The 14,786-nt window shown below is 43.5% G+C and overlaps 1 protein-coding gene across 1 annotated transcript in view; it reads left to right on the forward strand.

The window, feature by feature from the left end:
• The window catches only part of ADAM12 (ADAM metallopeptidase domain 12), a 182,216-nt gene that overhangs the window by 45,044 nt on the left and 122,386 nt on the right, over nucleotides 1–14,786 (forward strand). Inside the window, exon 3 of the mRNA XM_054277234.1 lies at nucleotides 4,489–4,562. Coding sequence (XP_054133209.1) covers nucleotides 4,489–4,562 — 74 coding nt within the window. The remainder of the gene's footprint in view (nucleotides 1–4,488; nucleotides 4,563–14,786) is intronic.

Below are 14,786 nucleotides of genomic sequence, written 5' to 3' on the forward strand. Positions count from 1 at the left end.
TCTCCTGCAGCCCCTTCAGGCTTTGGAAGGGCTCTGAGCTCTCCCTGGAGCCTTTTCCAGGTGAACACTCCCAGATTTCTCAGCCTGGCTCCATCTCCCTCATGACCTTTGTGATGGTGATGAGGACTTTCTCCAGCAGCTCCATGTCTGTGTCCTGCCCCAGAGCTGGACTCGCTGCTCCAGGTGGGCTCTCCCCAAAGTGGGCCTTGCTCAGACAGCAACCATCTGTGGTTTTAGCACAGTTTAAAACTGTGGATGAAAAAATGCTGCCGTATGACCCCTTGGTAGAATCCTTTGTCTGTCCAATCATTGACTCTGGTTGGACTCAATGTAGTTTCTGTGTCCTCAAATGAAGGCCAGGCAGGTAGTTATGAAAGGTGACCCCCTGTGAGGGGACAGTTTTTATTTAGCTCCCTGTGGAATGTCAGGAGCCACACTGCATACAGCTAATTACAAGCCATAATTCTCCTTTTAATTACCTTTTTTTTTCTTTCTATCTTACCAATTTTTACCCATTTCAGCACTGCATGGGCCAAGGTCACCTTGGGCCCAGGCAAAGCTGAGCCTGTTGCAGGGCTGGCTTTAGCAAAGTTAATACCAGCTCTGGAGGGCCTGGAAACCACTCTGCTGGATTAAACAAACCTGCCTATTTCAGTCTGGCCCTGTCAGGATATAATTTAAAACTTGGAAACCAGAGAAGCAAAATGACCCCTTTTGGTTCTATTTCTTGTGCTGATCTCTATCCTCAAACAGTGGATTTAGACACTGGATACAGCTGAAAATGCATTTCTGTTTCCAAATGAATTAATGCTGCTGCTTTGAGTTCATTTTTACTCTTTTCCTTATCTGTAGATATTTGCCTTTATTTCCATTATATAATTGCTAGAATTTATTTAAAGTTGTGCGTGGTGATCTAACTCATGCATCTCAATCCAATAAAATCATTTATTTTTATAAAGAGGGAGCTGCAAAGACAGATATGTTAGGACTCTCCATTCCATCAGTTTTCTGCTTTTCAAATGTAATAAGAAATTACTTGGAGTCTTCTCTCCCAGTTCCAGTAGGGAAAAGCTCAGAGCCCTGCAGTGGGATCACAGCCCAAAGGAAAGGGGGATCCAGCAAGAATTAAGATTTTGCTCAGTGACAAATCCTTTGCATTCAGATTTCAGAATGGGCATCCCACCAAGGTGAACAAATCTCCAAATGTATCTTCTCCACAAGTATTTCAGGAATAGAAATGGGTTATTTTGTAGCTGTATATCATTATTATTGGACAGTATTCCAAACACCACTCCCACGTTCACAGGGGAAGCCCTTAATCCCTAAACTGTCCTTTCTTTTCTTTTTCTCACTGAGGATCAATGTGATTTTAAAAGCAAAAAAAGCAGTACTTATGAAACATGTACTAGTTAAAGTAGTTTTACTGCAGAACTTTTCTGACTCAGAAATAGGCTGCTGTCCCTTCATCTTCTAGTTAATCAAGTGCTGATTTATTATTTTTTTAATCTGCTTAATCAGTGAGAATTCTTGCTTGACCTTGATTTAATGTTTCACTAATTTCCTTTAGAATATTGAGTTTTTTCAAAACCCCTCAGCTCCAAGCAAGGGAGAAGCAAATTAAGGGGGGGGGGGGGGGAAAATGCTTTTCCTGTTTTTTTTTAATACAATTTTATGCATATTTTGGATGCAAATCCTCTAAATAAGAGGAGAAAGATATGGAGATTCCTACTTCAATCATCCTGAGGTTTGGCCTCTTAGGATATCAGGGAAAAGCTTGTGCGCACTGATAAAATCTTCTCTTATGCCACAAAAAAAATTACCAAAAAGGACAACAGCAAACTGCAGTTTTAGGAGAGAAGTAGAAAACATGAGTCTGTAGAGAAAAGAAACTGGGACCCTAAAAAATTCTTTATTGTGGTTTAAATACGGCCACTCTCATCAGGTCCACTTGGCTTCCACAGCCAATAATTTTAAAGGGATCAGTGTGGGAATAATTTGTGGCACCAGCATAGAAATGATTTTTGTGGTTCTTAAGGAAGACTTAGAACAAGTGACACTCAAACATTCTGTGCAGGAGGCTCTGTACCACCACAAGGTGCTTTTTTGATTTTTCTCTGTGGAAAATATAAAGCTGTGCTCTAATATCTGTATTTATCATCATTTCCATTTCACCCTGTGACTCAGGTTTGAAAATATTGATTCTGAGGGGAGGGTATCACAGTGTTCCATGGAATTGAAAATGAACTTCTAGGGGGTTGTGGCAAAAATGTGCAAAAACTTTAGGGAAGACTCCACAGCCCCTGCAAGAAACCCCCCAAAAAAACCCTAACAAAAAAAAAATATCTGAATTAACTTCACAGGAGTATGGATTAAAAAAAGAGGAGGAAAAACCAAAGCACAAACCTCAAATGCCCTTTCTGAAAGAGACTCATTTTTTCTTTACCATTAGAAATATATAATTTCAAGTGTTTCTGTTTGCAGTCACCCTAACACCTGTGCAGTGGGTAATTTTTGCTGTATTTGTGCTTATGAATTCCAGTCAGACTAAGAAAAAATATAGTCTCATCTCCTCGCAGATGGAAAAGAAGGAAATGAGCCATTTGTTTGAAAGAAAAATTGATGGTGAAGCAAGATTCTGAACCTGGGTCTTGTGCACAGCAATGCAGCATCCATAACTGGGGCCATTATTGTGCTCCATGAGAAGAAGTTTCAGCTTTAGGAATTCTCTGAGAGATGATTTTGTCTTGTAACAGCCTGTTCTATTCTGCAGCTGCTTTTTTAACTTTGCAACTTTACCAACATCTATTGACTGTCAAATAAGTACCACTGTGAACTCATGAATAAACATAGTTGTCATTTCCATATTAAGAGGGCCTTCAGCTGAAAAGAATCCATTTGTGCCACTGCAATATCTTAATTATTTACTGTGTTATATTGTAATTAATTGTGGTTTGCTCTCTCAAAACTCCATATTCTGTAGATCTCACGGGCTTTGGAAGCAATGCACTAATATTGAAGTCATAATCAACACTGCTTCTAAATATTCATGCCAATAAATGACTCCCATGTGTTTGCTGAGTGCCAAGGATAGTCTGAAGCATTTATTTAGCATTCTAGTGGGATCTGGTTTCTGCAGAGTTCACAGAGATGCAGAATTTCAATGCTGTTGCTGAGAAAGCACGTTTGGATTCTCACGAGCAGGACACTTTGGATAGAGCAATGGTATCTCACTCCCAGCCTGGGCTCAATAAAGCCTCAGAGCACTGGGGAGTTCTCAGCTATTTCTCATTTGAACAATTTTGTTTAGTCTATGACGGCCTCCCAATAATTTTGCTTTTTAACAAACATCTCTAATTTTTCAAACAATTTGAAAATCACTGCATTCCAAGGACGGGGATGCTCTGTCTGTCACAGAGTGTCCACTGGGGCTCTGCTGCAGCAATCACAAATTCAGACACATTTCTCAATAAATCAATTAAACACTAGAACCCTGAAATGATTCTAGCTGCAATTGGCTGACACAAATCTCCAGAAAAGCATCTTGAGTGTATGGGGGAACAGCTGATTTATGGAGCTACTGTTGGAATTTCAAACAAGGAAATGCTGTCGCACAATCCAGTGAGTTTGTTTAATGAAATGTAAGTTAAATGTAAACAGTTTTAAAATATATGTGCGCTGAGTCTTTTGAATCAAGAGTAGCCAGCATATTGCAAACTGTGCTTTCTCCTTGGGAGTGCAGTTTCCAGAGCCTGTGTAGGTGCATTGCCCCTTCCTGCAAGTCTTTAGGCCTTCATTGCTCCAGACCCCCTCTCACAGCTCACCCAAAAATTGCTGGGTTTATCTTTGCATGCTTGAGATGAAAAAGAACTGAGGTTTTATAACCAGGGGAAAGGCAGTGTGAAGATTGCACAGAGTCATGATGGTGCTTGAAAATGCAACCCAGATGTCCTGATCTATGCTGGAGTGCAACTGGGATTTCTGTGAGCTCTGTTGCTGGTGTCTTGTTTAGAAAGTTCTCTTCAATACTTGTATATGCATAAATACTTTGTCTGTTGTTGTCACAGAAATACTTGATAATACTGTTGACCATATTTTTATTGATATTTCACATTTTTTGCACTTGACAATCCTTATGTGTCCCTTTCAACTCAGGATATTCTATGCCCTTAATTCTACAACACCACTTCTTCTTTCTTTTAAGATGAAACTTAATTATGCCTTATGAAAAGCTTGAAATACATCTTAAAAATTTGAAATACATCTTAAAAATTTGAAATACATATTGGATATTAGGAAGGAATTGTTCTCTGTGAGGCTGCTGAGGGACAATGGAAGGTGTCCCTGCCCATGGGAACTAAATGGCTCTTGAAACCCCTTCCAAGCCAAGCCTTCCTTTGATTCCATGGTGTGTCCATTTCCCTGGCAGAGCAGGGTGCAGGATGATGGGCTCTGGGTTTGGACTCAGCCAACTCTGTTTTCCTTTTTCAGAACCACCCAGCACTGCTGCAGTTTGTAATTCAAGCTGAAAATAAACATCTGGTCATCGATCTGGAGAGGAATGAGTAAGTACCCTGCTGCATGGTCACTTTGTACTCTTGGAGGAAGGTTATAATTTTAAAATTGATGGTTTAAAATTAACCTGGGGCCAGCTTTGCTACTGGTCCCCTATAAAGAGTCCCCTAACAAGACAGTTTTGTTCTCGTTTGGATTATGGGTATTTGTGCATTGCTGATAGAGCAAGAATCTCTATAGTTGTGTGCATTTATGTGGGAATGAAAATGGACACGTTGTCTCTCAGGGTTTTCCTGTGTATTTCTTTTGGATTTGTCCTCCTTTCCTGTGGTAAGGCCTTTTATTTATAGTAATCTGGAATATCCTGCAGTCTCTGGAATTTTCTGGGGAGAACTCATCCCTCCTAATGCTGTCTGCAGCCATGATCTGCTCTATGGTCCATCAGGGGTGAAGAGTCAATAATTGGAGATTAACCCCTGCTGGAATGTTAAATGGAGCTCTCTGGGTCTGCTGGCAAGGGGCTGATGATGGGATGGTTGTGCTGCTTCTGCAGCCCAGGACCAATGCTGGGCTTGAGCATCTTGAGCCTGTGTTTGTGTGCACCTTTTTCCATGTGCTCTTGGCAAATCCTGCTCATGTCCGTGAGATTTCAGAGGGGGATCAGGGACTGCTGTAGATGTGATCCCATGGGCAGAGCTGGTAAAAACCAAAACCATACAAGAATGAAATCACTGCTCTGGAAGTCCATGACAAATGGAAAAAGCCATCAAATCATTGTCTACCCTGCAAGTAGACAAGTTCTGTTTTCCCCTGAGAGAATCTCAAGGATATATGGTGGGAATCCAGATCAGGACAACTGCGTGCTGCTTGTCAAAGGCAAACCAAAGATCACTCTCAACCCAGGGAAAACCTTTTATAACAGTTCCCAAGGATCTGTGAGTTCTGCAGGTTCCCCTGCTGGGGAATCAAAGCCACAAAGGTATTTTTTTCAGTTTAATAGAGAGAGCGTGGACGTGAGCGATGCAGTTGGATGTGTTAGGAGGAAGGAATGTGCTTGTGAAAGCAAATGTCCAGGGGAGGCTGGGGATGGACATCAATGGAAAACCATGGGGCACCTCTTTAGTCCTCTGGAGTAAAACAGTGCAAGATGCTTTTTATTCCCAGTCATTTGGATGAACCCCAACGTTACCCAGCTGTGATGAATTCCAGTTCACTTTATTATTCAACATTGATCCCAGATCTTGAGCTTCCTTTGTGTTATTTTTAATGCCCCTTAGCTGTTGGAAACCTGTCCTTGAGGGGTGTGTGGATCCCCCATGCACAGGTTGCTGTGTTCCAGTAACTAGAGGAAAATTTAATTCCTTTAGTTAACAGGGATTTCACTTTATATTCTCTTAATCTTTGTCGAAGGGTGTGCCTTCCTGCAGGAATGGGAAGTATGCAGCAATTGAGGAAACTATTTACATTCCATGTCAGCGATTAAAAGAACATAAAAACATAAAAAAACCATAAAACTGCTAATACAGGCTTTGCTGAACATACCAAACTCTCTTTTACCTGTAATAAAGTCAGATTCAGGAGATTGTAAGATGCAATCTCCACCTCTTTTAGAAGCGGGACAGGAAAATGCAATAAATTACCTCCACAGGCGTCTGTGTGACTGCGTGGATTTGGAGATGTTGAGATCTGCTCCTGAAGAAATATATTTATCAATGATTATTCTTCAGTTGGGGTAAACTGGGATTGTTTTTTAGTTTGGTGAGGTGTCCAGCTGAAAGTTTGCCTTCTGGAAGAGCTGTGTGTGGTGTTGACAACATGAGGTTCCTCACCCCAGCAGGAGCTTTGAGGCAGTGTTGGGGAATGGAACATCAGCCTTGCCTGGGTTTGGCATTTGTAGCACACGAGGCACTTCACAGATCCCAAACCACAGGGAAAAATTGGTCAGGGTCTTGCAAAATCATTTTGCTCTTTTCTGACTTTGATTCTCCTAAGAGATTATGGTGTGGGTGTTGCAAGTCCACGCAGAAGTTTTCTCAGCGTGTGCATGTGTAGGTCAGTTTTTGTTTCTGTAAATCACACCAGGCACTGCTCGGCAGGACTGGGCTGTGCTTCCCAGGGAAAACAGTGCCAAGCTCTTTGTGCTTGTCTGTGGAAGTTGTGGTTGTGTTTCTTCTGTTTGTAGTGCTGGTGTTGGATTTGCTGTCACTGGCACAGGAGGTGATGGGGCAGGAGCATCCTGCTGCTTCCAGGGACACTGCAGGGGCATGGAGTGGGAAATAATGCCCAGGAGAGAAATCAGAGCCTGCATTTCTGCAGAGCAAACATCTGATGGCAGCAGGCCAGGCTGGCCCTGTGGGTTCTGGACTCCAGAGGTGGGAAAAGCTCATCAAAAACCTGGGGAAGGGAGCAGTGTTCCCATCCCTATGTCCTGGGAATCTCCAAGGATGCAGATGAACTCCTGCTCCCTCTTTCTGATATTGGTGTGGAACATGGAGCTCAGATGCAAGCATTGAACCGTTACTCACCTGCTGCAGGTAGAAATGGAGAGAGAAACACAAACACCTTGTCTGGAGTAGAAAGTGGCAGTGCACAAAGCTCTGAGATGCATGCTGTTATCTTTCTGTGGTTTCGTGTAAAGCATTGGAGAATGGTGGGGGTGGAGGTGCATGGAACCCCTAAATTACATAATTTCTGCATTGGGTCATGCAAAAAAAACCTGGATGTGATTTTCCATGATTGGGAGGAACAGCTGCTTTGAGTAGTCTTGACATTAAACTCCATTTATTGAAAACCTTAGAGATTTTCCAAACCTTGAGTTAAGTTTCAAAACACGATTCAGATGCATTAGACAACCCCAAGTGGGGAGCAACGTGTGAAACCATCTGTTATCTGTGGAAATACTGAATGTCAGTTTGGTGTTTTCTGATATTTAGACCCATCAAAATGTGTTCATATGTACTGAGCAAGATGTTCTGAGTGACTTCTGGAAGAGTTACTGGTACCTGACTTGGCAGCCCAGGGTTTGAAATCTCGATGGCTTGCAGCTGTTGAGATTACTTCTGTGGATATTCATTAAATACTTTGGTGATTAATTTCCAGGCACTGCCCATTTGTAATTGCAACCCCAAAATTATTTTGTGCTGGATTCAATTTGTCACAGGCAGAAAACCTGCGAGCAAGCTCACGTTGCAAGTACATTCCTTACCACGATTTAGCTGCAAAAGATGATTGCACTCTTGAGAACCTTCAGCTCTGTAGTACCTTAAATGTTTTAGAAACACTTGTCATATGGAGAGATTTCCAGAATCAGCAAAGCATCCATCAGCTGCAAAATAAACCACTTTTTGGAGCAGCTGGCCGGGCTAGGGTGCATTACATGTGTAATACTGATGCTCTGCTGGTGTGCAAGGGACAGTAATGTATGCACTCAGAAATCCCTTGGAAGTTGATTGCAGCATGTGGGTCTCAGAGGGAAGCAGTTCATGGCTGTGTCAGGGAAACAGAGCCCCTGTAAGATTAAATCTGAGCTGGAGAGTGGAACAGTCTGTGGCTACTGGCTGTTTGTCTGGGACTGGAAACGTTTTGCACTCTGTCAGGGCTAGGTCTGTACGCAGCAAAGCTCCTCAGTGTTCTTTTAACTTCAAACATGTGAGTGACCCAGGTGAAGGCAGAGGAGTTACTGATTTTCAAAGCTAATTTCATGCTTACATAATCTGCTGACAAAGGTCATAATTATGAATGTCAGAGCAATGTAACTGTGAACAGATGCTGGGGAACTTTCCCAGTGCTCACTCCTGTGGGTACCTGAGGCTGGGGATGTCACAGAAGGATAAAAAGCTGAGATAAGCTGAGGGCATATGAGGGTGAGTATGGAGGGAGAATAGCTTTGTCCCTGAGGACATCAAGAACACCCCAGGTGTGTCCTGGACAGTTTCCTTCTGCCAGGATTTCATTGTCCAGCTTTGCAGAGGGAGCAGTGAGGGTGACATCAGTGTGCTTGTGGCTGCTGGGCCACTGGCAGTGTCCATTGGAACATGGCAATGGAAGGAAAAAGCTGGAATATTTTAGAGGAGCTGGGTTCACTCTTCATTTCCCCATCATTTTATGCTCCTTTTTGTCAGGTTTATAGCCCAGCCTTAACAAAGCAATATAAAAAAGGCAATATATGAGGTTACATTGCTGCCTTTTATTCCCTCTGTAAAAATTCTTCTATTTTATCAGGAGACAAAATCCAACTCAGGCCACAGTATAAGCCTCCATCTTATCCTACAAAACCCTTAAGGTCCCAGAGAGCTCCAGAGGTTTAGGTCATCTCTGATTGTCCCCCCTGCACATTTTCCACATCTTCATGGAGGCCCAGCACCCAGGATGGGTTGGGATGTGTTGGAGGTCACTCTGAAAGCTTTTCCCTGGGATTGAGAAGGTTCCAGCAGAATTCCCTGGAAATCAGGCAGTAACCATCTTCATGCACAGTGCTGCCATGACCAGCTCCAGTGAGGCCTCAGAGTTCAGCAATGTTTTGTTTTCTCTTTTTGGTTAAAAGAAAAGAAGTTGTTGTTTCCACTTTTGTGCCCGACCTCCCTGAATGAGAGCACTGATTGGTGTGCAAGTGACATTGGAGCTGGATTAATTTAGCAGGGAAACAACCCATTCCCAGTGCCAAAGGAAAGAGCTGACAGGATTTGTTAATGAACTGACAGGCTTCTGTAGAATCAATGGCTGGAAATACAGAGAGAGAAACACATCTAAACAAACCAACCCCAAACAGAGAGCTGGGACCTGTCAGAATATACTTGCAATTATAATTCTGTGCTGTGTCTTAGCCAAAAAACTGTGACCTCAGCCTGGTTTATCTGCAAGTGCTGGAGCTGGCAGCTGTACTGCAACATTTCAGCCTCAGCTGACAGTTGGGATTTCACCAGAATTGAAATAAAAAGTTTCACTTTCCTGGAAGGAGCAGTTTTTCTCCTTCTGCAATGGCACCATGGCAGTCAGGTGGTCTAAACCACACCAAAATATGGCAATTCAGCTACCAGAGCCACAGTAAATTGGGATCAGTCTGTGGCTCTAAGGTACAGATATTTCTCAGAGTTTTATGGTTTAAAAATGAAATATTTAGCATGAGCATTAAGAAACAAAGGTTTTTTCTATGTTTTTTAGCAATGGCAGTCGAGGTTGTGTGGTCAGGGCTACCTCTGGCTGTGTCATTTTGGAGTGAAAGAGTTCAGCACCATCAAGAGAGAAACTGCGGCTTTCTTGGTCTGTTTTTTATCTTAGAATCATAGAAATCTTGGGTTGAAAGGGACCTTAAAGATCACCTATTTCCAACCTCCACAAACATGAGTTCTCAATAAGGAGTTCCACTCCTCACATGAATAGCCCAAAAGAAAGGAACAGTGAAAGAAGATATTTATATGCTGATATAACATGAGGATAAAAAGACTCAGAAATACAAATACTGAGACATTTTTGTGGCTGTCATAAAGTCTGTCAAGGTCAATCTTCTCTTCCAATTCCTACAAAACAGGAGGATAATGGGGCTGTGCCAAATTCCCTGGAGAGAAGAGAGGGCTGTGTCCTACTCACATCCCAAACCCTGGTTTTGGGGGCACCCTTGGGGTCAGGGGAGTCAGTGCTGCTCCATCCCCACTCTGCAGCCTGGGCAGGAGGGAAGGACTGAGGGATCCAACCCTTTTCTCTGGGAAAACTGAGCTGTGGGAAGTTTCGCACACAGTTGTGTGTTCTGCAGAACTACAGACTTCATTCACACAGCAAACAGGATCAGACTGTGGGTGGGACAGGTGCTGGTTTCTCTGCACAAGTGTTTTCCTGAGCTCCCAGAGTGTCATCAGCTGGAAGCTTTGAGCCAAGGGAACCCAAGGATTTTTACTTTTTCACTCTGTCAGAGCAGTCCTGAGCTGTCCTTTCCAATTAAAGATATAACAGTAATAGACAATTGTTAATAAATTTAATATCTAATCAGCCTGCTTTAGGTGGCACTCTCAGAATGCATTGCAGCAGTAGACTCCAGTGTTTTCTGAGCCGTGTTTTAACCTCCCTTTGGTGTGCAGAATGTGAGGTTTTCAGCACTTCCCTTTGCTGTGGCTCAGCAGAGAGGTGGGGAGGAGAGCTGGCTGTGGGGAAGGAGCAGGAATGTTGTTCCCTCCCTCAGCCCCAGTGCCGTGACAGCGAGCACGGGCAACGTGCAATCCTCCAGGAGAGAAAATTCATAACGGGGAGGAGACAGGAGATAGAAACCTTCTGGAAAGCTGGTGATGTGCTGCTGATAGTGCAGCCCACGTGGCGAGGAGTGCTGGTGTCCCAGCTCCTGTGCAGGCTGGCAGGGAGGGGATGGGAGAGGCCGGCTGGAGCCAGCCTTGCCTCACAAACCTCCCGAGGCCTCCTCACGTGGCTTTTCTATCTGCTCCTTGGGCAGGTTTCAGAATCCTTCTGCTTGTTGGGTTGTTGGTTTTTTGTTTTTTTTGTTTTTTTTTTTTTTTTTTTAATTTTTAAATTTGTTCCTGACAAGAGTGAGCAGTGAGGGATAAATGCTGAGCTCTGCTCTGCAGCCTCAGTGCCTCAGCAGGCCTGGGGTGTTTGAGCTCCTTCTCACAACACCTGCACAGAGACCAGGCCAGACCCAGGAGGGTTCTCCTGACTTCTAAAAGCATTTATAGATATTGTTTTTTGGCTTCAGAACCACAGGGAAGACTTAAATAAGTTTTAACATCACAGTTGAGGATGGGCAGGCCCAGGGTCCCTGGCAGTGCCCAAGGCCATGTTGAACACTGGGGATTGGAGCACCCTGGGATGGTGGAAGGTGTCCCTGCCATGGCAAGGGGAGGAATGAGGTGATCTTTAAGATCCCTTCCAACCCAAACCGTTCCACGGTTTTATGATTCATGGAATTTTCCCTTCCCTGAGTTTGCCCCCTGGGATTTTAGCTGGAGGTTGGATATAGCAGAAGGGAGATAAGAGGAGCAGGAGGGGGAAGACCTGGCAATGTGTGTCCATGTCAGAACAAACTGGGAAGAGATATCACAGCAGAAAAAAAATTCACAAAGCAAGATGCAAGATTTAAGATTCTTTTTATCATGTCTTTCATTCTAATACTTGAGATTCATGTCCTCAAGTTTTTTCTGCTTTGCCACAAGTTTTTTAAAAAAACCAACAAACCAACCAAAAGCAAACCCCTGATAGTATAGTCACAGTCATGCTTAAATCCTCAGGTTTGGCAGCTTTGCCATGCTGTGGTCATGGAATTTAGATAAAAGCCTTCCCCTCACATCTGCCCCACATGATTTGTGTTTTGAGGTCCTGGGATATGGTTCTTCTAAGGCTACATCCCTGCAGGGTTAGAAGAAGTAATTTGTATCACAAACTGAGTGTAGGGATTTTTTTTAGGGGCTAAGGAGACACTGGTCATGCTGTTCTCATAAGATTTCATACCTCACCTTCCTTTAAAGATCTCAGTCAGGAACTGAGTGTAGGAGCTCCCACCAGAATGTTCATCTAGCCTGTCTCTCTGTTATATTATTTTTCTTTCTTCCTTCTTTCATTTTTTCTTCTTTATTTTCTCTTTTTTCCCCCATTTCCAAGCTCCCTTATGAGGGATTTCCAGTTGTGTATGAATTTCCATAGGCACAGCAGGGCAGCCTTCAGCATTTCAAGCATTTCTTCCCTGCCAGGGTTGCAGGGAAGGTGGCCAAAGTGCACAGACCCCTCTCTAAAAACCTTGGGGTTCTCCTCTGCCACAAAATCCATGGAAAGAGGAGGGAAAGCAGGGGAAGGGAGTGAATGTGTGTCCACAGCAGAGTGTGATTCCTGGATGTTTCTCTGGGCAGGATCCGATTCAACATCCCTGATGTAAGAGCTCCTTTTCCATTTCTCGTGTGTGACTCAGGCTGCAAGCATGTCTGCCGAGCTGCTGCTGCTACAGCTGCCTCTCTGCACCTACCTCTGCCTCTTCAAAAATGAAAAAGGGCAAGGAAAAGATAGAATTAAAAAAAATTAGGGAAGAACAAGAGAAAAAGGCAGGTGAAAGGTATTTGAGGACAACAATTTTTTGTGTATGGGGCTGAATTCAGAGGAGAAGCAGATGCTTTGCTGGACGCTTGAATTTGAGACTCTTTCCAGAAAATGTCAGTTCCTTTCCAAGTGACAGAGCAGTTTCTCAGGGCTCCAAGGATGGCAGGAGGTGCTGCTGGAGGAATCCAAACCCATCCCTGCCTGCAGAGCTTGCGGGTCCAGGAGGTGCTGGTGCCCTGTCCCAGCCAACCCTCCTCCCACAGCCCCACAGGGAAGGAGGGATCCCCACATTTATTTGTCTCATTTCCTCCCAGCAGAGCCTCAGGGATGAATTTGTTCACATTTTGAGAGCCTCGAGGATGAATTTGTTCACATTTTGAAGATGAAAAGCAGCAAAGTGTTGCGATATCAGCCAAGAGGGCTGATGCAAAAAGCAGAGTCTATATGAAGAGTGGGGAGGAAATACATATATGGAAACATAAGCTTGGCAAGAGGGTGCTATTTTCCCCCCTTCTTTGATGTCTGGCCTCAGTAATCCAGACAGATTCCTTCAAGAAATGGGTCCAATTTATTCCTCTGCTTTTATCTTTCTACCTGCTCCTCATTCATTTGAAGTAGCTGTGAAAAGTGCCTGGCTGTGTGGAAGGGTGCCTTTTGTAGGAATAAGGGAATTTGAGAACACTGGAATGATCCCACAGAATGAGACTATTTCTGGAAATTTGTGCTGCCTAGTGCTCCCAGAAGGGGGGCAAGCTTGCCTGTTCATTTCCCCATGTACTTGCAGGCTCTTGGTGTTGCTCAGTCCAGGAAAAGCTCAGTGTCCCCCTCCTATCTGATGCTCTTCTTTTTCCTAAGGGAAACAGGAGTTATGTTCAGTTTCAGCCCCAGTCAGGGCTCAGTTTCAATGCAGTCTTTCTCATGTTACATATTTTATCTGTCCAGCATATTCTGTTACAGATTATGTATTAAAAGGTCATGTTTTATTACAGTTTTTTCCCTGTAAAAGGAAAGAATAAGAAGATGTATCTCCTGTGCTCTGATAATAAAATACGTAAACTTTTGGCTTCAGAAAAGCTGCATGTGACATTTAGGAATAAAAAAGCAAGCTCCATCACCAAATTAATCAGGAATACTTACATACAGCCCACTCTGACTTCAGGGGAATGGCTTCCCATTCACATCAGAAATGAATTTGAATGTTAGTTTTACTCTGGATATTAGATGAAGAAAAAAAATACACAACTGGATGGGAATTAGGAAATGGAAGTAGAAATATTTTTTCAACTTAGCCTGAAAACCATGGAAATAACAGTTTTTCTTTACAAAACACACAGCCCCTCAAATGCAGTTTAGAACCTGTCAGCTGTGCCTCGTGCTGACGTGGTTTGCAGGCAGCTTCTGCCTTTTCTCCTCAGCACTGGGCCTTGCTTGCACTTTGTGCCCTCCATCCCTCTCCCCCTCCCAAGCCATTGGTGAAGCAAACTCCACATCCCACCCCCAAACCCAAACCCATTTATTCCTGCTCTAATTGAACACCAAGGCAGTAAATGCCTTATCAGTTTTGAAACAGCGGGCTGGATAATTCCAAGCAGATGTCTCCCTCTCCTCAATCACAACATCAGCTCTGTCTTGGTCACTCTTGATTAGCTGATTCTTACATAATGAGGAGCTGCAGTTAATGGCCACTTCTCTGTGGGCTGAACTTGCTGAAAAGAGCAGCTTTGCCCCTGGAGAACAAGAGGCTGATGAGGCAGTGAAATCAAGCTCAATGGAATGAGGCTGCATTATGAGTCATTAGGAGGGATGACGCTCTGGGAACAGATGAAATATCCCTGATGGAGACCAGTTGTAAAAGCACAACTCAGTGCTTAATAAATGTGTTGGGGTGACTCAGAAATCCAGGGGCCACATTTGTCTCTGGGCAGTGTTTCCTGTGCTGGATGTGTCTGGCCTTTGAAAGGGACACCCTTACACTCGCTGCATGAAAGATGACTCTACCATCAATATGAAAATAAGAGTGGTCAGACCCCTTGAATTTGGCTGAAAAATGGGCAAATCTCCCATAAAGTGCCTGTTAGGTGTAGTATAATTTGACTAAATTTAAAACTCATCTAGTTGAAGACTGGATTGTTGGAAGCTACAACAGTTCCACAAGTTCCACAGTTAACAAGTTCCACAGACCCCTTTAATAGCTTTTCTTTGGACAAATAAAAATCTAACCAAGGAAAAAGCAGGGATTCTTGCTA

Source organism: Melozone crissalis, unplaced genomic scaffold, assembly GCF_028551555.1.
Source record: "Melozone crissalis strain CALT ecotype California unplaced genomic scaffold, PUWL_Pcris_2 ptg000019l_1, whole genome shotgun sequence".
Classification (NCBI taxonomy): domain Eukaryota; kingdom Metazoa; phylum Chordata; class Aves; order Passeriformes; family Passerellidae; genus Melozone; species Melozone crissalis.